This window comes from Giraffa tippelskirchi, chromosome 7 (genome assembly GCF_054371585.1).
Source record: "Giraffa tippelskirchi isolate mGirTip1 chromosome 7, T2T-mGirTip1v1.2.pri, whole genome shotgun sequence".
NCBI lineage: Eukaryota > Metazoa > Chordata > Mammalia > Artiodactyla > Giraffidae > Giraffa > Giraffa tippelskirchi.
In genome coordinates, this window is record NC_137281.1 from 146,283,589 (window position 1) to 146,307,771 (window position 24,183).

General features: G+C 41.2%; 1 protein-coding gene across 2 annotated transcripts in view; it reads right to left on the minus strand.

Moving 5' to 3' along the window:
• Window positions 1-350: 350 nt before the first annotated feature.
• The window catches only part of NEK9 (NIMA related kinase 9), a 36,123-nt gene continuing 12,290 nt past the window's right edge, over window positions 351-24,183 (minus strand). The window contains exons 9-22 of one of the 2 annotated variants that reach the window (XM_081509253.1): window positions 22,883-22,933; window positions 22,228-22,420; window positions 20,301-20,445; window positions 19,158-19,358; window positions 18,925-18,971; window positions 17,550-17,705; window positions 15,858-15,966; window positions 14,854-15,015; window positions 11,872-12,042; window positions 11,060-11,119; window positions 8,286-8,491; window positions 7,011-7,172; window positions 4,448-4,657; window positions 351-2,963 (exon numbers count right to left, since the gene is read on the minus strand). In XM_081509253.1, the coding sequence (XP_081365379.1) occupies window positions 2,841-2,963; window positions 4,448-4,657; window positions 7,011-7,172; window positions 8,286-8,491; window positions 11,060-11,119; window positions 11,872-12,042; window positions 14,854-15,015; window positions 15,858-15,966; window positions 17,550-17,705; window positions 18,925-18,971; window positions 19,158-19,358; window positions 20,301-20,445; window positions 22,228-22,420; window positions 22,883-22,933 (1,996 nt within the window). In that variant the 3' untranslated portion in view covers window positions 351-2,840. Of the gene's footprint in view, window positions 2,964-4,447; window positions 4,658-7,010; window positions 7,173-8,285; window positions 8,492-11,059; window positions 11,120-11,871; window positions 12,043-14,853; window positions 15,016-15,857; window positions 15,967-17,549; window positions 17,706-18,924; window positions 18,978-19,127; window positions 19,359-20,300; window positions 20,446-22,227; window positions 22,421-22,882; window positions 22,934-24,183 lie in introns of both variants that reach the window. The other variant, XM_081509252.1, reaches the window with a different exon arrangement.

Genomic DNA, 24,183 nt, shown 5'->3' on the forward strand with positions numbered 1-24,183 from the left:
AATCAAATGAAATGTGAGTTTAGGTCTGTTCTTGCTTTTAACTTTAGTGAAATGCTCAGCCAAGAGAAGTTATAACTTGGCTGTGCTGTGTCAGGGAGACCAAATACAGTTCAGCCTTTTTGAGGGAAAACAGTTTTATAAACATAAACCGGCAGTATCACTTGAAAAAGCCCACTGTGACTGAGGAGATAAGTACAAGACATCACCCTTCCTGTTTTAATGGCTCACGTTTTTTTCCTTCTGCACTTTAAGCACTATATTTTAGAAGTTTAGGGGTGGGGGGAAGAAAGTTGTAGCAGCAAAAATGATTCTATTAGCAAGAAAAACAAATTGGAAAGAAGCAAAGATTATTTCTTTGCAAATGCCCCTTGCATTTATTTATTTATATAAAGACTCACTCACTCAAAGATCCACGAAGGCCTGGAGTCTGTGTGTTTGATCCCCAGTGACTAAGGTCCACGTGCAGGCTCACTGAGGCATAGCACTGATTGAGAGTTGAAATGTTTATTTAAAACAGAAATGCCAAACCACTCCACCCTCAATCTTTCAAACATCTGGCTAACAATAAGCTAATTCTTCAGCAACAATGTCAGAGCAAAGGAGTAACTCAGGTTATACTATAATGCAAAAGCAATACTACTGGAAAACTTAAAACACCTAGCACTACATAAAGAAGAAAAGTAGGACACAATTTAAAATTAGCTTCAGAAAACCAGTTAAAGGCATTTCTGCTGCCTCACCTTTCACTTCTTATCTAATGTGTGGCTGCCACCTATGAACTGGTTTCTGTTTGCATAGCTTTTTGGTGGGAAAAATCATTTGGCTGTCCCAGGCACAATTTGGGAAAGTGCAAATTGTCTCTAAGGCACAGAACTTAGATTCTCAGCCAGATTAACAGCAAACCAAGATTTCCCAAGGGAACATGCTAGAGCAAATGACCCCAGCGTTCCACTGCTGGAGAGTGACTCCCCCTCCGGAGCCAGGGCTCACACCCTCCCTTCAGTGCTCTTTCACCCCACGGTCTCAGCAACGTGCCCATGTCCCTCGGTTCCATGGCACAAGCAATACTCATGATTAATACCCAAACTGACCCTGCCTCTCAGGCCTGCTGAGATGGTGAGCATAAGGGATACAGGAACGTGAAAGGCCAGTCAGTCCTTTAAAAAAAAAAAAAAATCAAAGTTGCATTTACATGATGAACCAAAACCCACTGTTAGGTTTGTTGCAAACCCAAGTCCCCAGAACTTGTAACTTTAATCCAGGGTTGGCCCCTTCCCTTATTTTAAGAAAAGGCTTCGGTGATTACATTAGTACCATTGTACTAGGCTTCCCAGAATTGAGAAAACAATGGGAATATCAAACCAAAGAAGATCCCATTGAGTAGAGTTGCCCATCCCCAGCTGTGGGGTTTTCCTGGAGCAGCAGTCTTCACACCACCAATTTTAGGGAAATGGCAAAATTTCCATTGCACAGGTCCTTCCAAAATATTTACTTGTTTACTTGTTGGTTGGGGAAAATGAAACAAATCAATCTAGCTCTTTCTAAGGAGGTAGGATGTGACAGTCATCAAGGCAGCTCGTGTAAAGGCGAGCTGGAAACACAAAGCTCACCTCCTTAAGTAAAACCATCAAACGTTTCTAGGACACTTGCTCTCTTTGGAAGAGCTGGCTTGCTCCTTTCTACAAGGACATGAAGACACGGGGATTAGAAGGGAGCTCTCAGCCAAATTCCTCTCAAAATTGGCAGGCTCCTCCTGCTCTGTCAGGCTTCAGGGACTACCAGGTTTTGGTGCTGGCTCTGGGCCACTCAAATAGGAAAGATGATACAGATTCACTGATATGGCTTCATAAAACACCAAAAGGGGAAAAATACTGACTAGACATACAGAAAGGGAGTGGCTGGGGCTGCTGATGTCAAGATTAGAACCCTAAGAGCCACGAAGGCAGAGGCACAAGTAGCCTTCTCAGGGGAGAAGACCCAAGTCACTCTAGGTCCTCTTGAAGATACCAAGCAGAGGCAGCTAAGGAGGACCTCCCCTCATGGTGTCCTCCAAAGTCCGTTCCCTCTGCCCCATGGACTCAATTCTCTACGAGATGCCTCATCTCTCAAAAGGCTTTTCCAAAGCTAGGAAATCCCACCCTGACACTCCTGCTGTGTGACGAGGAGGGACCTGCCCTTCTTTCTCTACTCCTCACTGAAAAAGTTTCACTCAACTCTCAGAGGAAAAGCAATCTAAGCCCATTGTTCCTCCTAAAGCATTTAGCTGCACAAAGTAATTCAACTTTCTGAAAACAAGCTGGAGACTGACTCTACCAGACATACTTTCCTGGACTAAGGCTCCTAGAGAGGAGCTTAGAACACTTCACCACTCTCCAGATGACCCTGGATGGGCCGCACCCGGTTCCAGCCCTCTCCAGCTTTACCCTTTAACCTCCTCCACCCAGAGGTGCAATGCCTGGCATTGAATTCCCAAGGCAGCTTCCAATTAACGGTGAAAATGATAAGTGGGATATAAGCTGCTAGCAGCAAAATGAACGTGAGCATTGTGTCTCCTCTTCAAAGGTGGGATCACCAAATGAGGTACAGAGCTGCTGTTGCTATGGCAGTCACTGAGGACAAAGCCAGGGCCATGGGGCCCTCCGTTCTCCAACACAAAACCACTCCTAGATCCTAACAGGCAGTGCTACTCTCCAAGTGTATGTGGAAAGTGCTTCAGAACCTCCGCCTCGCGCTTCTTGTCTGCAAGTGAACGAAGCCAGGAAAGCGCTCTCTGCGTTCAGTAAGTGTGCTGTGAAGGTCTTTGGATCCCAGTTTCCTGGAGGCTAGACAAGCTCAGGAGACTAGAGGCTGGGTCTACAGGAGTCTGTTCCCAGGAGACACCAGGAATCTGAATCTAAGTCAGGCTTTGGATCCATTTCCGTCTCTTCCTTTGCTGTCTGAGTTCCTTTGGAATGCATCCCCACCTGTCCAGATAAAACACAGCTCCAGGTTAACTGCCACCTAGTTAACAGCAGTTCAGGACTACATTTTCAATGCCAACCCCTAAGAGTGTGTAGTCACAGTTTTGTAAGCCCTGAATAATAGGACTTTATGTAAAGTCCACTCCTGTACACTTGTTGCAGGTAGGGTGACCAAGTGTTGCAATCTGCCCAGGGCTGCAGGATTTTCTGGGGTGCAGAATTTTCGGTTTTAAAACTCTAACAGCCCTAGGCAAAACGGTCCTCCTGCCTGCTACCGCTGCCAATCACTCCATGCTTACCTCAAGTGTGTATATTACTTTCCAAAATACCTTCACAGACATTATTTCATTTAATCCTCAAAACAACCATACAAGGTAGGTGGTACTATTTTTCTTCTTTTAGATGAAAACAAGGGCTCAGAGAAACAAACTAATTTGTGCAAACATGTAAAGTCGGTGAAGGAAAAAGCCAATGGTTCACAGTATTTCCCTATCCTAGTTCACTCTGTACAGAGCAATACCATGACCCTTTAAAAATGATGCAAGCTGCAACACCAGTAAAGTATTTTTTACCAAAAATGCTTTGTCTGAATGTAATCAAGCCTGAAGTCTAACTTCTAGCTTATAGAAGTGACGAGGTGACAAAAAAACAAGTGAAGCGACATCTCAAGAAAATAAGACAAAGCCAGAATGTAGGACATTCTGTTAAACCACTGACCCTGTTTTCTCAACACACCAATGCCATGAAAAATTTTTTTGTAAAGTGGGTAGGAGTAGTAATGCAGGGAACTGTTCTACATTGAACAAGAAACATAATGTAAAAGGAAGTTCCTGACTGGTTGCTGGTCTGATAAAAAGTTATAAAGAACATTTTTTTGTGTATGGGAAACCTGGGAAAATTTGAGTGTCAACTGAGTACTAGATGAGAATTAAGAATACTAGTATTATTTTTGTTAAGTGTGATAACAGTACTATGGTTCTCCAGGAGAATGAATGTCTATTTTTGGATGTATGTAATAAAGTATTTAGGGCAGCTATGTCATGACTTTCATAATTTATTTGAAAATTGTTTAGCTAAAAAAAGAAAAAGAAAAAAAATACACACATACACACAATCCTATTTCAAATACAGAAAAATACCAACACATATTTAAACATATACACATCTGAAACAATCACAGCAACATATTAACGACTGTTGAACCTAGATGGTGATATATGGGAGTCCACTGAACTGCAATGTTTAAGGTTTTTCATAGTAAATAAAAGAAAAAACAAAGGTAACAAAAAAACAATGGAAGTTAGGTGATGAGATGATTCAATACAGGTGCCTAAAGACAGACTGAGCTTCTGGGATTAATTACAAAAGTTACACCATCAAAAAATTAGTACTTGCAAAGGAGTAAGTCTATTTCAGTCACTGGTGTTTTGTTTCTGTGATTCTTCAAAACAAAATTAGAAATTGAATTATTCCTTTAATGCTCTCACCTGCTGTCCTCCTTCTAATTTCTTGTTCAGCTTCTGTAATTGGGTAAAAATCTGAAGGTTTTCTTGTTGTAACTTCTGTTGTTCAGCCAGACACTTCAACACCAGACCCTGCAATCTCTCAACCTCCACCTGCAGAGTACTGCATGCACAGGTAGGAGCCAAGGGTGTTCCCTTCCCAGCGCATGTTCCTGCAGGATTCAGCCGAGGTGGCTGGAGACAGGAGAAAGGGGTCATAGAAGGTTCTGCCCAGATGCTACAGCTCCCTAATCCAATGTCCTAGGTGCTACCAGATTTTAGTTTGAAAGTAACAAGAAAAAATACACATACACATGAAGTCAATGTAAGAGAAACATAAAACTTCTGGGATTACTGTAGAAGCTGGCTCTAACATCACAGAGCAAGGGAGCTCTCAGTGCCTCAGTCACCATTATGGTAAGGTAAAAGAAAAATCATCTATTTTGGGAGACTCCGAAAAAATTTAAAGTCATTGATATTTTCCCAATTTAAAATTGTGGGAGAATACACAATTTGGTTTGGAACAAGTATGATCACAGTGAGGACATCATGATTCAAAGGGTCAATATTTATGAAATATAGTGGATCACACTTTAGAAGAGATTCAAGAAGTGTTCAGTAAACTGCATCGCCAAAACAATTCAAGACAGCTAACTGACAGAGGAATCAAAGTGTTTACCTTGAGGTTTCAAAGGCTTTATTTCCTCTTCTGGGAAGCTTTTCAATTATGCTAGCCTGGATTTCTCTCCCTTCTTCTACTGTACTTTTTTAAAAGGGTCAACAAATGATAGCCATCAGCCAAATCCAGCCTACCACCTGTTTTTGTAAATAAACTTTCATTGGAACATAAACATGCCCATTCATTAGGCATTATTTTTGGCTGCTTTTGTGCTACAATGTCAATGTTGAGTGGTTAAAAGAGGCTGTATAGTCTGCAGAGCCTAAAATAATTACTATGCAGTCCTTTAGAAAAAGTTTGATGATCCCCAATTTATAGTTTTATTGAGATATTTACCACAATTTGATTTCTACCAAAGTTGGGAATAAATGCGTTGCTCTCCCAACAAGACTACAAGTATTATTTCTTACTTATACTTAAAACTCCAACCTACCCTCACAGTGTCATGAAAAACTGGACTTGAATTTTGGAATTTCAATTTTGGTACTTCTAAGGCAGGGAGAAAAACATCTACTTCTGCTTTATTGACTACGCCAAAGCCTCTGACTGTGTGAATCCCAACAAACTGTGGAAAATTCTGAAAGAGATGGGAATACCAGACCACCTGACCTGCCTCCTGAGAAATCTGTACGCAGGTCAAGAAGTAACAGTTAGAACTGGACATGGTACACCAGACTGGTTCCAAATTGGGAAAGGAGCACTTCAAGGCTGTATATTGTCACCCTGCTTATTTAACTTATATGTAGAGTACATCATGAGAAATGCTGGGCTGGATGAAGCACAAGCTGGAATCAAGACTGCTGGGAAAAATATCAATAACCTCAGATATGCATATGATACCACCCATATGGCAGAAAGCCAAGAAGAACTAAAGAGCCTCTTGATGAAAGTGAAAGAGGAGACTGGAAAAGTTGGCTTAAAACTCAACATTCAGAAAACTAAGATCATGGCATCCAGTCCCATCACTTCATGGCAAATAGATGGGGAAACAATGGAAACAGAGACTTTATTTTGGGGGGCTCCAAAATCGCTGCAGATGGTGACTGCAGCCATGAAATGAAAAGACACTGCTCCTTGGAAGAAAAGCTATGACCAACCTAGACAGCATATTAAAAAGCAGAGACATTCTTTGCCAACAAAGGTCCGTCTAGTCAAAGCTATGGTTTTTCCAGTAGTCATGTACGGATGTGAGAGTTGGATTATAAAGAAAGCTGAGCACCGAAGAACCGATGCTTTTGAACTGTGGTGTTGGAGAAGACTTGAGAGTCCCGTGGACTGCAAGGAGATCCAACCAGTCCATCCTAAAGAAAATCAGTCCTGAATTTTCAATGGAAGGACTGATGCTGAAGCTGAAATAATTTGGCCAATACTTTGGCCACCTGATGCGAAGAACTGACTTACTGGAAAAGACCCTGATGCTGGGAAAGATTGAAGGCGGGAGGAGACGGGGACGACAGAGGATGAGATGGTTGGATGGCATCACCGACTCTATGAACATGAGTTTGAGCAAGTTCTGGGAGTTGATGATGGACAGGGAAGCCTGGTGTGCTGCAGTCCGTGGGGTTGCAAAGAGTCAGACACGACTGAGCAACTGAGCTGAACTGAACTGAAGGCAGAGAGAAAAGAAAGACAATCATCTGGTATTGAAAGATGTGGGCTTGTCAGAAATACGAAAGGGTAAATACTTTCTGCAGAAGTCAGTTTAGCCTTGCATAGAGGCTTAAGCACTACTGAACAGACGGTGTGAGTTGATGCTGGGCAGCTGGGAAACAATGAAGCTAGAGAGGGAGACAGGGAGGCCAGGAGAATGGCGTAGAGCTTACAGCCACTGTTTATCTAGTCTTGATTTAAAGGCAAAAGCTCAGTTACCCAGGCTCCTGCTGGGGGCTTGTGTTCCAAAGGCACTTCGGAAGCCATCTTGAGTCCTTGTAGCTCGTCATACGGCAGAGTATCTTTCTCAGATTCTGAAAAAGCTGCACTTAGGGGAGATGGGCTGTCAGGCATAGGGATGAATTCTGCATTTTCCAGCTCCTATGTATGAGAGAAGAACCTCATCAGTTCCGTCTGAGCCATTCACTTTCGTCTGAATCCCTTCCCTGCTATAGCTTTCACTCGGACGTGTCACTGGCACCCTCTAGTGGAGCAGGACAGTTGTGGTTACAACACAGCTTGCCCTGTGGGTCAACGTCCTGCCATTCCTTCCTCTGAGGAGCTGACAGTGAGGCGAATTCAAACTCAAATTCAAGAACACTTTTCGATACCCAGTGTGATGCCTCAACACACTCAGTCAACAAAGGCTAGTCAGTAAGTTGGGAAGCTCTAAGGTGATGGCAGTGAGGCTACCTGCCAGGCTGCTGAAGGCTGAAGCTTTAGACAGAGCTGTGTGCTGCTTCTTTCATTCACACTAAGTAGGTATCAAGTTTAATCTTATTACAGAGGGAGCTTTACATCTACAGGTTCCCTCTTTTTTGTTGGGGGGGGAGGAGTAAAAAATTTAAAATTTCTCTTAACTATAATTTTTTTAAGAAGATTTTCTTTTTTAATGTGAACCATCTGTGAAGTCTTTTTATTGAATTCGCTACAATATTGTTTCTGTTTCATGTTTTGGTTTTTCTGGCCACTAGGCTTGTGGGATCTTAACTCCCCAGTCAGGGATTGAACTTGCACCCCCGCTTTGGAAGGCAAAGTGTTGACCACTGGACCGCCAGGGAAGCCCCTAACTGTAAACACTGACTGTGGAAAATGTGCAAATATAGATAGGCAAAGGGACATGATAAAAATCACCTGTAATTCCATCACTCACAGGTAACACCACTGTTAAGGCATTTTTCTACTGTAAGGCATTCCAACTACCCAGATATTCTACTTCTACGAACCACAGTACAAAATCTATCAGCTTAATCTTTGCACACATGCATTACAAACACTTCTTTCAAGGAAGGTTATGTTAATTTCCATTCACTTGTAATACAGGTACGAGAACACCTTATCTTTTCTTGTCAGGAGGAAAAGGATAAGAGATTTGATGATTTTGGCTCAGGTAGAAATCAGAAACCTAGATGCCTGCTACAAAGCACTTGAGCAGGACATGGGAAACAGAGATCTTTCTAGTCCCTAGAGAGTTCCCGTCACCAAAGGAACTACCTTTCGAAGCCAGCCAGGACAGGAGCTGCTGGCCCCACTGCTGATCCGCATGGCCTCCGTGGGACTGACTAGACCTTCCATTCCTCGGTCTGCTTCCATTGTTCCTCGGAAGCCTCCACTTGGATCAGGAGTTTCGGATTCCTGTTGACTGTCCTCTTCTTCTCTTCCGCCACCGCTGCCACCTCCTGGGCTGGAGCTCTGAACCACTGACAGATACACAGCACAGAAATAGAGAGCTTTGCTATGCAGCAATATTTACCAGCTGACAGCCCCACCAACCCCTGGAGAGTTTCCTAGAGTTGCGTGAAGTGGAACAGCAACAGTGTAAGTCAGATACCTGGGACTAAATTTCTAGTTGTTTACACAAGGTATTGTGCATCAGTATCTTTATGACAGTATTCACTTCTATTTCCCAAACTTGCTTATACTTATGTTCAGCAGATTTTTAATGTTCTACAGCATTACTGAATACTCACCACAACCACTGCATCCACACCTTAAATATCCAGACTCCAACATCCTCCATAGAGGTTCGTCTTATATATTGAATACAAAAGATTTTTCACATTTGAGCCAAACACCTCTTAAAGTCAGCAGATAAACTCACCATTAATTCCCTTTCTGGGAAAACATTTGACTAGAGAAGTCCTCAACCATTAAATTCATCAAATTCTTTAATGACTATCTGGAAGAATTTTAAAAATATGAGGGCTTCCCAGGTGGCTCAGTAGTAAAGAATGTGTTGGGAAGATCCCCTAGAGAAGGAAACGGCAGCCCACTCTATTATTCTTGCCTGGGAAATCCCAAGGATAGAGGAGCCTGGCGTGTTCTAGTCCCTGGGATTGCAAAAGAGTTGGACACAACTTAGCAACTAAGCACAATAACAACAAAAACAAAAAATGTGATGGCTAGTTCTTTAATGTCACGCAGCAGATTCCAAGTTACCTTTAATGAAGATGAGCTGATGCACAGTCAGGAAATAAAACTGAATTTTCAAATGGGCCAAAGAAAAATATAACTAAGAAATATGCCAAAAAACAACAACACAAAGAACTGCAAGGTATCTTCTAAAGTTAAATGTAAAGGATTATTTATTCACGACCGCCAGCTAACTTGGTTTGAGGACTGCGCTGCGCCACACGGGGCTCGTACTGAAGCAGCAGACAATCTCTGAAGCTTGCTTTTTTGGCTTAAATGGCTTTAAAAAAAATTTACAAAAAATGAAAGTTATACTACCATTGACATATACATTAAGACTATTTCTAGTGTGTAAGTTTTGATGCCTAACAAAATAAGCATACATGAATCTACCATGTGAAAGTACAACTACTTTCTACTATGGTAGCTATTAGCCATATTTTGTTATTTAAATTTAAACAGGATTAAAAATTCAGTTCTTTAGTCACAAGAGCCACTTTTTAAGCGCTCGGCAGCCACATGTGATTGGTGGCTATTACACTAGACAGCACAGATACAGAACATTCCCACTGCTGCAGAAAGAGTTACAGGACAGGACTGAACAAGGATATTGCTCTACCTACCTTGTGAATTCCTTCCTTCTCTGGCATCCTACCTAGATATAACTACTCTGATTAATTTTGTATTTTTCATTTCTTCTTGGGGAAAAAAACCACTTTAATCACACTTATGTATCCTTACACAATACATTATTTATTCTGCTTGTTTTTGAACTTTATAAAAAGGCATGTAGACTGCTGCAACTTGCTTTCTACATTTCACATTATGGAAATATTTGTGGATGTTGTTCATTTTAACACATATTCCACTGGATGGTTGTAACACATTCAATCAATAAATACTTACTGACTATTTATAAAACCATTTGCAAGGCACTCTTCTAGGCAATGTGGATAAAATTATCGAAGAGAAAAGACAAAAATCCCTGCTCTTACAGAGTTTACATCTTCCAGATAACAGACATGTGCTTTTAATCTTATGTTTTTCCTTTAAATACTGTTCCAGTAAAATAAAGCTGTAATAGAACAGCTGTGTTTGGCAAAAAGATACATCATTTGTAACAGATATTAATATGGACAAACAGATGCTGAGCAATGAGTTACTAAAGAAAACTAATAATAGGTATGATGCGTGTGTGTCAACTAGAGTTTAACAAGTCTGGATCAGATTTTCAGCTGTCTTTTTGGAGGATTAATCTGCTTTCATTCTGGGTCTTTATCTGTTTTGATTCCACAAAATACCCAGTTTTGAGACATCAAGGACTACAGGTACTCTAGCAAATGGAAAACCAAAAGGAACACAGATTCAGTTTCCTAGCAAGGCCCTAAATAAGGGAACCATGAAGAAAGCAGCCAAAGGAAAAGTATTAGAGACCTTTGGGCTGATTTTCCTGACCACACTGAAAGTTAAGCCAACTTTTAATTCTGAGGGCCTGTTGTGAAGGACTATTTCTATAGATTAGAACACCTTTGGGAACACCACAGAAGTAAAGGGTGGACAGAACACACGGCCCCTAGAATTCTAAGGAAAGGAACAGTACACAAGTCACATTACAGTGTTGGACTAGCCAAGTAATTACTCCCACATGTGTGGTGGCAAAGATGTACACTCCCCGACCACAAAGTAAAAGTCATAATCTATTGTGAAATCTACCAAAATATGCTCTTCCCTCTTGATCACTGTGCTCCTCATTTCCCAGAGATATTTCCTATTTCCTTTTTGGGGAGACTGCATGGAATTCAACCCAAAGACTCACACCTGAGAAAATCACTGGTACCTGAGATACCGCTACTTACCAGTTCCGATGGATAAGCCACTGCTATTGGAACGGATGGTCTTAGAATTCAATACTTTCTCTGAGGAAAAATATTCAGTAGGTAAGCATTGTTTACAGCCAGAGGCAGGAAAAGTGACAAGACTTGGATAGGGACTTAATCTAGGCGATAACTGCTATCTCTCACACCAGACATAACTAATTACTATTTTAGATATAAATATTAGAAGCCAAGCACCACTAGCAACTCTACCTACATTCACTATGTAAAGTAGCAATTTTTCACCTTAACTGTTCTTTGGAATTAGCTGAAAAGCTTTAGAAAGTAGCAGTGCCTAGGTCCTAACCCAGAGGTTCTGATCTAATTGGTCAGGACAATGGGATTTCTAAAAACTCCTCAAGGGATTCTAATGTGCAGCCAAGGTTGAGAACCACTGACCTAAAACAATGAACTTGTAGACCTTTACACAGGCCTTTATAATTTAGTTCATAACAAAGAAATCTTTATGCAGAAAACAGTTATGATTTAGTTTCTTTTTAAAGGTGTACTGAATATTTCTCACAAAAGCATGATTACAAATAAACTAATTAGTGGACGATCAGAAGTAACAAATTCTATGTTAAGGGGGCAGAGCCCAGAGTTTTCATGAGATAGCAAATGAAAAAGCTCAGGAAATAACAATGCTCTGTTCCTACCACCTGATCACGGTCAGACTTACAGAAGTAGCTTCTTTTCTTTAGGACACTTTTGTTTGCAAGAGTGTGACCCTCAGTAACTTAGATGTGGGTCTATCCTCTGTCAAAGCCATCCTAACCAACACGTGGAACCCTTACCAACAATGAGAATGGTGTGCCAGCCTCGGCAAGACAGGTCTGGGACGTGATGCAAAGATCCAAAGATGGGCCGAGGCCATGAAGTGCAGATATCTGAGCCGTGGGGTCTCTCTGTGGGGGTCATTGCCAAGCGACCGTTACCACCATTGCCCCAGGCAAAAATGTGATTATCTGTAAAAAATAATTAAATAGCACAAAGTTGAACAGAACACTGGCTTCCCAACTCCTTTGTCCCCACCTTTATGCTCTAGAGCTAAAAAGATTTTTTGCCCGTTTATTCCCCCTGTATAAAGCCTAGACAATTTCTGATGCCATCCAGGTAAAAATGACCATCGCTTCTACATACTGCTATCCATTCATTCACTCATTCAACATTTTTGGTCATTCATTCAAGTATTTATTGGGCATCTACTTCATGACAGACACTGCTTGAGGTGCTGGGAAGACAGCAGTGAACAAAACAAAGTTGCTGCCCTTGTGAAACTGACCTTCTAGTGGGGAGAGGCTGATTAATTACTTTAGGTAATATTAAGTGCTTTGAAGGAAGATCAACAATAAGGAAAAGTGGAAATAAATGACAACAGCAGAGTATCATTTCTTTAGATAGTGTAGTCAAAGAAGTGCTTGCTGATACCTGAGCAGACCTGTTGAAGTGAGAGGGAACCAGGTCTATACAGGGGAAGAGCTTTCCAGACAGAGAGAACAGCTAAGTACAAAGCTCCATGCAGTCAGAAGCAATCAGGAGATAACTGAAGTCTGGGTCACGTAGGCCACTGCAATGTCTTTAGTTTTTATTGAGAAAGGAGACCAGTAGAGATACTTAATAGTAGGTATTTAAAAGGATTCCCCAGGCTACCATGAGGAGAATGGACTGCAGGGGCCCAAGGGTAGAAGTAGGGAGATCAGTTGTAGTCATGAACTGATGTAGTAGTGAAGTGGTTGGATATATTCAAAGATAATCTGTAGAATTTGCTAATGGATGGAATGTGAGGTGTAGGATAGAGGTGCTATTTTCAGAAACAGGAAGGCTGCAGGAAGAACTGATTTGAACAGTTCAAAAACAAAAATCAGAAATTTGTTTTTGAATATAGTAAGTTTGTTTGAGATGCTCATTACCTCTTATCCAAATCAGGATACTTTTTAATGAAAAGGGGGTGCTATTAATGATTAAGGTCAGACAATAGGCATGAATCAGGACCAATCTGGGAAGACTGGGTATAAAGACACCTTATCTTTAGACATTCTAAGTCAAGAGGCTGTTGAATTAGTGAGTCTGGGAGTCAGGGATGGTAATATAAAGCTATCAGTGTACAAGGGAAGATTTAAGGTAATAACCTCACTCAGAAAATGAAGGGAGGAAAGGATTGAGCCCTGGACACTTCAAGCTTTAGAGCCAGACACTGCAAGCACAGCAATGAACCTACCTGACTGCACTAATCTGTTTATATGTACATCTCCCCTACTCTACTAGACTATGAATTCCCTGAGGAGAGCAGCTTTCTAAGACTTTTCTTTTTTTAAAGCATAGTTGATTTATAATACTTTATTAGTTTTAGATGTACAACATAGCGATTCGGTTTTTATAGATTTTATTCCACTTAAAGTTATTATAAAATACTGTATGTTCCCATGCTATGCAACGTATCCTGGGTGCTGATTTTCTGCGCAGCAGTTTGTATTTCTTAATCCCCTGCCCCTAAACTGCTCTTCCCCACTTCTCCCTCCCCACCGGTAACTACCGGTTTGTTCTCACTCTCTCTGTGAGTTTGTTTGTGCTTTGTTATACTCATCCATTTGTTTTATTTTTGAATTTCACACATAAGTGATAATATAGAGTGTTTGTCTTCCTCTGACTAATTTCGCTAAACATAATACCCTCTAGGTCCATATACCTCGTTGTAAATGGCAGTATTTCACTCTTTTTAATGGCTGAATAATATCCCATTCATTGTATATGTATATCATATCTTCTTTATCCAGTCATTTGTTGACGGACACTTATGTTGCTTCCATGTCTTGGCTATTGTAAATAGCATTGCTATGAACACTGGGGTGCATTATCTTTTTGAATTACTCTTTTCCTTTTAGTTGGAGATATGCCCAGGTGTGGAATTGCTGGATCACAGTTCTATTTTTACTGAAACTTACTTCCACATTCCCAGAGCCTAAAAAAGGATCTGGAGCATAGTAGGCACACAGTTGATGTCCGCCATGTGAGTGAGGCGATCAAGCACAGTTCAGTGAAGTAGAGGGACATACATCAATAGGTAATATGCCCAGTCACAGAATCTTAATTCTAAACTCATCATTCTGAAGTTTAACTTGAGAAGTACACAGATCTACTGAAGAAACATTCCCTCTCTAAGGCCCTATCAGAAAGTGCTACTGAATCTGCTACAACATTTTTAATTCTCAATGACACCCTGATTCTGTCTTTCTATTTCTAATATTTCCAGTTATCTAGCATGAACTAACCAGTCTGTTCCCTAAAACCCCTTGTTTTGAGACAAACAACTCTGAAGCCTGGTTCACTTCCTTAAATATGATAACAGATCACTTATCTGATACTATTGCTGGATCTCTCCTGTGTAAATACTAGGCACATATGTGCACACACACATTCACCTCTCTAGCCACTCAGCCAACATTTATTGCAACCAACATGGCACTGGCAAGGTATATGTATAAGAATTTGATAATTCTTAAAACATTGTACCAAAAAAGTAAGAGTAAAAAAAGTAGGAATTTAAGAGTACTAATTTGCCATTTCCTAGAAATCTAACCTTTTTACAGCAATCACTATATTGGACACATGAAAAGTTAATGAGGCTCCACAAGCATAAAAACATGACCACCAATTTAACACAAATAAAAAAGTAAACATATGACCCAGCTATATACGACCAGTCCACCTCTTTCACACCCCAAAATTAAAATATTCCCATCTGTCCAGCAAGCTTGAAATAATGTGAAGAGACTCACCATCAGTAGCAGCAATGGTAAACTCATCACCACAGGAGACTCTGATCACTTGCTTTCCACCTAAGGGTCCCCCCAACAGATTGATTCCTAGACGCTTCTTATAATTTCCAACGCCCAGCTGTCCACACTTGTTGCAGCCAAAGGTCAGCAGCCGGCCTCGCTCTGAGACAGAAGCAAAAATAAATAACCAGGTACAAATGGGTCATGAAACAGAGACAAGGCAGACAATGCAGAGTCCCACAGACTAGCTTCTGGTTGTTAGAGTATAGAAGTATAAACTGCCACACAATCTCAGACCTAGGGCAGCTAGGGGAACTATGACCAATCAGATACAGGGAATGACTCAATATTATATAATCTTTTAAAAAAAAATTATCGTATTTTTGGCTGTGCTGGATCTTCATTGCTGCAATGGCTTTTTCTCTAGCTGTGGCGAGTAGGGGCTACTCTCTAGTTGCAGTGTGAGGGCTTCTCATTGCCATGGCTTCTCTTGTGCAGCACAGGCTCTAGGGTGTGTAGGCTTCAACACCTGCAGCACAGTAGTTGCAGATCCCAGGCTCTAGAGCACAGGCTCAGTAGCTGCGGTGCACAGGCTTAGCTGCTCAGTGGCATGTGGGATCTTCCTAAACCAGGTATGGAACCCAGGTCCCCTCCATTGGAAGGCAGATTCTTTACCACTGAGCCACCAGGGAAGCCCTATATACTCTACTTTAAGGGTGGAAAATGGGTACTATTGAACTTAGAAAACTTATAGATGGTGCTAATTAAAGACAGGAGTTGCCAGAAATTTTAGGTGTGGCATTTCCTTAAGAAATATATTAATTATACATTTGTAATGATTACCAACAAAGCATTTACTTGAATGCCCAAGTTGTTAATAAGATAATACTTGATGATGGGGGGAAATAAGAAGAATATACATTTAGATAAAAAGAGTTACTACTTGATAGAATAAAAGAACCTGAAATTCTAAGGCCTGTGCACACAGTTGTAAATCAACTCACCATCAATAGCAGCAGTGTGAGTCTTGCCTGGGGCAACTGTACGGATCTTATAAAAGGACAACTGTTTGGCCAAGGTAAAGGAGGTGGTGTAGGGAACTTCGTGGTATGCCTGGAACAAGATAAGCAAAGACTCATGAGGTAAAAATTGGAGGGAAAATAGGCTGAAAATGTTGTCAGGGTGACCAAAAGGACTTTCAAGCAAATCATCTTATTAAGAAGGTACCATGTAGCTTTTCATCTCCAACAGAATAAAAAAAGAAATAGTTCAATACGTAATCAGAGAATTTAGTATGAGACTGGACTTTCTGACAACAAAAGTTTTAAATTCCTAAATTAGGGTATGCAAAACATGAACTCTCCATCCCAGAATGCATCTATATAAGAACAGAATCATTGACATCTGTCTTGGTTATACACTGTGCATAGCTAACAAAAGCAGGGCAAGGAATTAAAGAATCTTGAAGACTCTCTCTAGCCTATTAAGCTATCAGTTTACTGTGATCTAATTTTACCTACAAAGTTCTCAACTTGTTAAAACCCAAGTCCCCTTAGATTAGCATAAAAGTAAATCTTGTCATGTAAGTTTAAAATTTCACAATACAATGCAGTAACAAAACCCAAATCAAGTAACGTAATTTTGAATATGTCTTTTCAAACTACATAGACACCCTCTGAAGACCTGCTCCAAATCTGTACTCTCCCATTTCACTACCACTACTTTAGAACAGATATTGCTTAAAATTAATTCCATTCTTTTCCACCGAGTCAGCAAACTCGTCTCTTGATACGATTCTTTAGAAAATGACGAAAACTCATCATGCTACCACAAAGAGGGGACTAGAGCTTAATATTAGAGGTGTATTTTACGACATGCTTGAAGGAGGTAATAGTAATTACATTCAATAAGCCTGTATAGGATCAGTGATTTGAGAGTAATCTTAAAAACTCTCCTAGGAGGTGATACATGGAAAAATGTTTCTTTTCATAATATTAATTTTCTTGTGTTTATATTTCAGGGACAAGGTAGAATCTGAATTCCATCACTTGATTGTTTATAATCAATTAATTTATTGAGGTATAATGTACTGTACAATACTGTACAGCTTGATATATTTTTCTATAGGTATATAAACATAAAAACTACCCAGATCAAGATACAGACCATTGCCACCATCCCAGGGTCTCTCCTACTTTTTCTGTTAATGCCTATGCTCCTCCTCCCAGAAGTAACCATTATTTTGACTTCTGCTATAAGTTAATTTTGCCTTTAAACTTCAAACAATCGGCATCAGTGGGCTTTCCAGCTGGCACTAGTGGTAAAGAATCTGCCTCCAATGCAGGAGATGTCAGAGATATGGGTTTGATCCCTGGGTCAGGAAGATATCCTGGGCATAGCAATCCATTCCAGTATTCTTGCCTGGAGAAGCCCATGGACAGAGGAACCTGGTGGGCAACAGTCTGTGGGGTTGCAAAGAGTCGGACATGATTAAAGAGACTTGGCACAAACAAACTTCAAATAAGGGCATCATATAGTATGTCCTCTTTTGTGGCTGGCTACCTTTGCTGGGCATAGTATCTGTGAGAGCCTCACTTTATTCTTAAGTGGTCACAAACCAATAATGGCATTTCCAAAGAAATTTCAACCTAGAAAGGTTCTGATGGTTAATTTAGGACACCAAATGGGGTACTCACTTCATGGTTGATGATTCCAGACATGCACTGATTCAGACCCAGTTTGTTGAACTCATTGAGTCCACAGGCTAACACTTTGCCTGACTGGGTCAGCAGAAAAGTCCCATCACAGCCACAATGAACCGCGATAATAATTAAGGCCTTGGGAACATCCACCTCCAAGAAAAAAACAAATTAGGAAAAAAAAAACTCCCCAACATAACTTGTATTAGGAAAAAATTCTCAAATTCTTTCAAAACTGTGATGTCCTTCATTTAGCAGAATGACTACAGGGAAGTAAAGGTTACTCTATTCTCTTCAGATTTGCCCAGCAGCTTAGAGGCTACTGTTTTCAATAAGGAGCTTAAGTTTTATAACAGAGAGGCAACTGCAGGTCAGCTGAACAGACAGCTCCTGTCAAAGTTTTAGCAACAGGTACTTAGTTACTACTTAGGAACATTTCTCAGAAAAACTGGGAAAGGAGAAGCTTCAATCTATTACTGATTTAGTCCTCTGAGATACAACATCCCATAAAGGTTACAGAAGAACTCAGCCCTGTGGAGTACCAGTCATACAATAAGTGAGGTGACCAAAGACTGAGGCAGCACCCAAGATGTCTGAAGGCTCACAGCCCTCTGCAGCTAACTAGACAGGGCTGGAGAATGGTGGGGGACATGACGGGTGTACCTGTGAAACCTGAAAACTCAGACCTTCTAACAATACTATAGCCTTTTCAGAAGAGGAACTGCTATGAATTCTACTCAGTGAGAATGGTCCCACAGATATATTAGTTAATTTTTAAAATGTAAATAAACATCATTAATAGTGAGTGGTATAGCCAGTTACAGTCAACCTTCCAGTGAGTGAGCCTGTCCTAGGGTGGGGATGTAACCGTGCTCTCCCTCAGCTGGTTTCTGTTCCCATGCCAGCTCTGACAGAGCCAGCTTCCACAGTGCTGAGGAATTAGGTATTATGCTTCATACAATATGACCCCTAAAACAAACAACTACTTCATCTAGTGTCCAGTTGTGGAAGGAGGAAGGGAAATGGCTGTGCCAGGTGAAAGGATAGCATATTGCTTTCTAGCATCTTCCCACTCAGGGTGTGTTTAGCTTGACGTGATTTTTTCACTGTACGTGCTGATTTTAGTGCTCACTGATGAGCAAGCTGTGACTCCAGAGTGTCCACACTGGCTACATCATTTCTCAATTTTTCATGATTTAGTCAGATGACAAGACCACAGAGTGCTAAATTAGGAATCCTGGATTGTCAATCTCCCAGATAGGGAATACTTCAGAAATAAACACCTTGATATGAGGCAGCAGGGAAGAAGGACTTATCACTGGAGGCTGTGTGACCTAGATAGGCTCTAAGAAGAAGCTGCCTCTGATTTTACCTTTTGTGGTGTATAGTAATCCTCTTCTGAATCCAAACCCAGTCGTCCTGAGACACACATGCAAAAGAAAATCATTAATGTGAGGGCTCCTGTCCCAACGAACATGTTCTGTAAGATTCTCTTTAACTAAATTAACACTTAAATAGAGGTTACATGACATGTTTAGAAGTGCACAAACTTGAAGTCAGGTTGTGCCCCTGGGAATAAGTGGAGAGAGTCAAGGCAACACCTACCATATTCACCACAGCCCCAAGAGTAAACTTCTTTGTTTCGTGTCAAAACCACCACATGATTATCTCCACAGGAGACCTGCTCCACCGGATTGCTCAGGAAGAACTCCAGCTGCATGGGTTCTAAGACTTCAGCGCCAGCAACCTTGTCCACCCCCATGCAGCCATAATAGTCAGATCCAAAGGCATAGAGCTGACCTTCGTCTGTGAGAGGAAGGAAAGCAGAACCCACCAAATGAATTACTTGTTTTGTCTAATGAGAAAGCTGGACAGGACTGTAACGAGGACGACCTCAGACAATGAGCTCATATCAGATGATTGCAGCAGAGAAATCTGACAGACTGTCTATGAAGCCTAGAGTTCTTTGTATTTAGAGGGTCATGCATACTGTTATGTAACAGTTTTTTTAAAAATGGTGGGATGATCATGTTAAAAAGGCTTAAAATTTTAAGCCTATTTTACATCTCTATTTTACAGAGAAAAAAGGAAGCACCAAGCAATCATAAAGTGAGTAATGGTAAGATCAAAACTAAATTTTAGCTCCTGATTCCTGATTTAGTGTTATCTACACCTGACTAGGTCGGAGAAGGCAATGGCACCCCACTCCAGTACTCTTGCCTGGAAAATCCCATGGACGGAGGAGCCTGATAGGCTATAGTCCATGGGGTCGCTAAGAGTCGGACACGACTGAGCGACTTCACTTTCACTTTTCCCTTTCATGCATTGGAGAAGGAAATGGCAACCCACTCCAGTGTTCTTGCCTGGAGAATCCCAGGGACGGCGGAGCCTGGTGGGCTGCCGTCTATGGGGTCGCACAGAGTCGGACACGACTGAAGCGACTTAGCAGCAGCAGCAGCAGCACACCTGACTAGGTAGTGAGGGTATTCCTCCCCAGCACCCCTAAATGAGACAGACAATATAGTTCTCCTAATCCTACCTCTTCTGTTATCCACCTGCTTTCTCCTTGCTCATCACTCCCATAATGCTGTATCAAGCTGGGCATGTTGCTATTAAAGTGTATATTTGCTCACTGTCTTTGGTTCTTTGGAATCTTGTCTTTTGTGTAAAATCCCAGCTAAAACTGCATAGAATTAAGTATAACACTCCACCTGAAATGCACCTGGGTGCTTTCTGCTGCTGGCTTACCTGTTACACAGACAGTGAAGTCATCACCACATGACACCTGACGGATAGCTTTGCCTTGCAACTTTTCTACGTGCTTTGGCTGTCGGTAGGAGGCTTTGTCGCCATGGCCCAGCTGACCATGGAGTTTCGTACCCCCTTGCATGTTCTGTGAAATAAACAGATCTTGTGAAGTTTTAAACTTTTCATGTGAAAGCAAATCTTAAACATCACTTCTTATTAAAAAAAAAACAGTAGGAAAAAAATCAGCTGATAATTAAGAAATGAAAACAAAACAAAAAGGTAAGGGCATTAAATCTTTTAACAGACAGTAAAAATCCCCTGCCAACAGATAAAGATTTTTAAAATATCTTATCAGGACCTAAAAGGACACATTCCCAATTCTGTCTTTTTCCTTCAAGTCTAAGGTGAACTAATTATGGGTGATGATGAAAACAATGTCTTTATATAGTTTAGCTTGATTTTTTTCTATAGAAGAACAGACTCTTGGAAATCCTTACAAAAGTTTTACAAATTTTGGTTACAAGGGGGTTTCCTTTGTCGCTCAGCTGGTAAAGAATCTGCCTGCAATGTGGGAGACCTGTGTTCAATCCCTGGGTTGGGAAGATCCTCTGGAGAAGGGAAAAACTACCCACTCCAGTATTCTTGCCTAGAGAATTTCAGGGACTATATAGTCCATGGGGTCGCAAAGAGTTGGACACAAGTGTCTTTCACTCCCTGAAATATGCAAGTCATAAGGAATCTGGCTACATCAAAGAGGCTGCTAGAAGGCACTGACAATAGTCCTAAATGACTTCCCAGCAGTTTCAGAGAGGTGAGTCATTCTTCCTATTTAATAGCTCAACTGTAAGGCCTTCTACAAATGTTTCTTAAGGCACTAATTTCACTCTATCTCTAGAAGTACCCCCAGAAGCTAGTTCTTCAAGTGAGAGGATTTTTGGAAATAACAGCAAGTTAAAACTCTGTAACAGAGGTCAAATCACTCATTCTTTCTCTCAACCAATAGTTGAGTGTCTTCTCTGTCACACACTGGGGATAAAGCCTGTCCTCTTGGAGAACTTATCTGAAACTACTGGAAAAAATGAGCTCCCTCCAGAAAGAGGAAGAGTGGGAAGAACTGAGGTTCTAAGACAGGTTGGGTAATGAAAAAGCAGCGTGAAGTGAGCCTGAGAAGGCACAGCTGAAGAGACAGGAGGAAAGTCAAGAGAACATGCTCCCGTGGAAGCCAAGGGAGGACAAGGCTTCCTGTAAGAAGGAAAAGTGACCAGTATGTTAATACTAGAGGAAGTCAAGCAAGGACTCAAGGGCACCTATCTGTTTTGTTTTCATAATTTAGAGGTCATTTTGTCAAGAGTTGTTTCAATTGACTGGCAGGTGAATGAGGAATGAGTGGGAGATAAGAAAAGAGACAGCAAAAATATGCAGTATGTTCAAGGTGAGAGAGAAAGTAGAATCTAGAGGGGAACAAAGGAAAATTCTACTCAAGATATACTATCTTCAACCACTGATGGAGGTCTTAGAATTTTCCTGACATGGTACACTACTTCATTTGTTTACAAAGCTACTTCACAGATACGAGTTGCTCTGAAATGCATGGTTAATAGAACAGAATAAACAAGTGACTTTCTGAAGTCACCCATCTGTAAATGAGAATCCAGTCTCCTGAGTCCGAGCCTTTTAATTCTTTCTCTCCTTCTCTTGCTCATTCATTCATTCATTCAAAAAATACTTAAAAGCGACCTAACATGTACTAGGCACTTGGGATACATCAGTGAACTAAACAGAAAAAAATCCCTCCTCTCAAAAGAGCTTAAATTCCATCATCTCATGCTGCCACTTCTGCAGCACATACTCAACCAACGAAATTCTTACGCATCCTGGGCCCAGTGGGGTGCACGTCATTGTTCTAAAGTATGTAGCTTTCACTTACCACCCAAGTGTATAGCTCCTTCTCCACTGTGACCACAGCAAAGTGGGTATTCCCTGCACACACCTGCCGGGCACTACAGCCACTCTTGATGACATCCAGTTTCTGGGGAGTGGATTTCCCACCACCCCAGACATAGACTTCACTTGTTCGGGATGTTACCACAGCAATGGGTGCTTCAGTCACAGTGCTTGACCTGCCAACAACCCCCAGAACAAAGGCACATTTAACATAAAAATTATATCAAAGAAAAATGCTTTCAGTCTGCTCCCTGAGTAGAACTGCCAATTATGGTATGAGAAAGTATGTTTTTTTCTCGACAACTTACTCCAACCCTCCATCATGGCAGGCTTTGCAATTCTTGCCTCAGGGCTTCATCACAGCCCAACCAGATCAGATACCAGTCTGATCCGTAACACCTACACTTTTCAACTTTTCAACATTCATCATGATAATGATGTCCACTTTGGCAAAAGGGTGAAATTACAGCTTTCTTTTTCTCTGAAATGACTATTTGATATTTAAATGGATGCTGGGCTTCTGAAAGGATGCCAAAGGCTTCTTACTGGGATGAAACAACATCCAGACCCAAGAAAGAAAGACCCCCTGGTGGTAATTTAAGATATATTACTTTTTTCAAGAGTCTCCTGAGCATTACCTTGGTCGCTTTGTAGGTGCATTAAGCAGTGTGACTTTTTCCTCCATCTCTCTACCAAAAGAAAAGCAAAGATACATGAGAGAAATAACAGGTTCTATTATTGCACCAGTGTCTCTTTAAAACCTTTCACAAACTTAATCTTCTGTAAACCATATGTCTCATACAATGCTATAATACTTTTAGCAAAGTACTTCAATACAACTCCAACAGTTACACAGGCCTAGCATTAGACAATTCATTAACCACAATGAGGCCAGCAGCCTGGGCTCATTTGTTTTCCATCTCTGAGGATATTCTAGGCTGGACCAGAGAGCCTCGAGAACTTCTTTCTGATGCACATTTTAGGAACCTGCTATCATCTCCATCTGGCCTGCCCAGAGACTCCCTAAACTCCACATCTCTGAAGCTCAGCTCATTATCGTTCTCCCCATACAGCTCTTCTTTCTGACTCTCCTGATTCTGGAACCAGCACCCTCAATCCTCCCAGTGAACTAGGCTTAAAACTTCAGCGATTTTGGATTCCGTAGTCTTCTTTTCTTCAATATTCAAATTCTACAGATTCTACTTGTACAATGCCCTTTATCCTCACCTGTCCTTCCCAGTCTCACCACCTTAGCTCTGGGCAGCTTTACTTTCCAACTAGTCTGTTCAGTTCAGTTCAGTTGCTCAGTCATGTCCGACTCTTTGCAACCCCATGAACCATAGCACGCCAGGCCTCCCTGTCCATCACCAACTCCTGGAGTCCACCCAAACCCATGTCCATTGAGTCGGTGATGCCATCCAACCATCTCATCCTCTGTCTTCCCCTTCTCCTCCTGCCCTCAATCTTTCCCAGCATCAGGGTCTTTTCCAATGAGTCAATTCTTCGCATCAGGTGGCCAAAGTACTGGAGCTTCAGCTTCAGCATCAGTCCTTCTAATGAATATTCAGGACTTATTTCCTTTAAGATTGACTGGTTTGATCTCCTTGCAGTCCAAGGGACTCTCAAGAATCTTCTCCAACACCACAGTTCAAAAGCAGCAATTCTTCAGCGCTCAGCTTTATGGTCCAACTCTCACAGCCATACAACTAGATATGGTCCAACTCTCACATCCATACAACTGTCCAACTAGGCTGGAGTAGCACCTAATTGGTCTCACCAAAGTTTCAATCCACTTTATTCAGTCCTGCACTGACTTAACGCTGATATTAGTATTGCTAAATAACTTTTCCTAAGGCTCCATCTCTCATCACATGAACTGCCCTCTCAAACATCCAACACGTCCATACAATTCCCTGACTATAGCACAAATTACTTCATC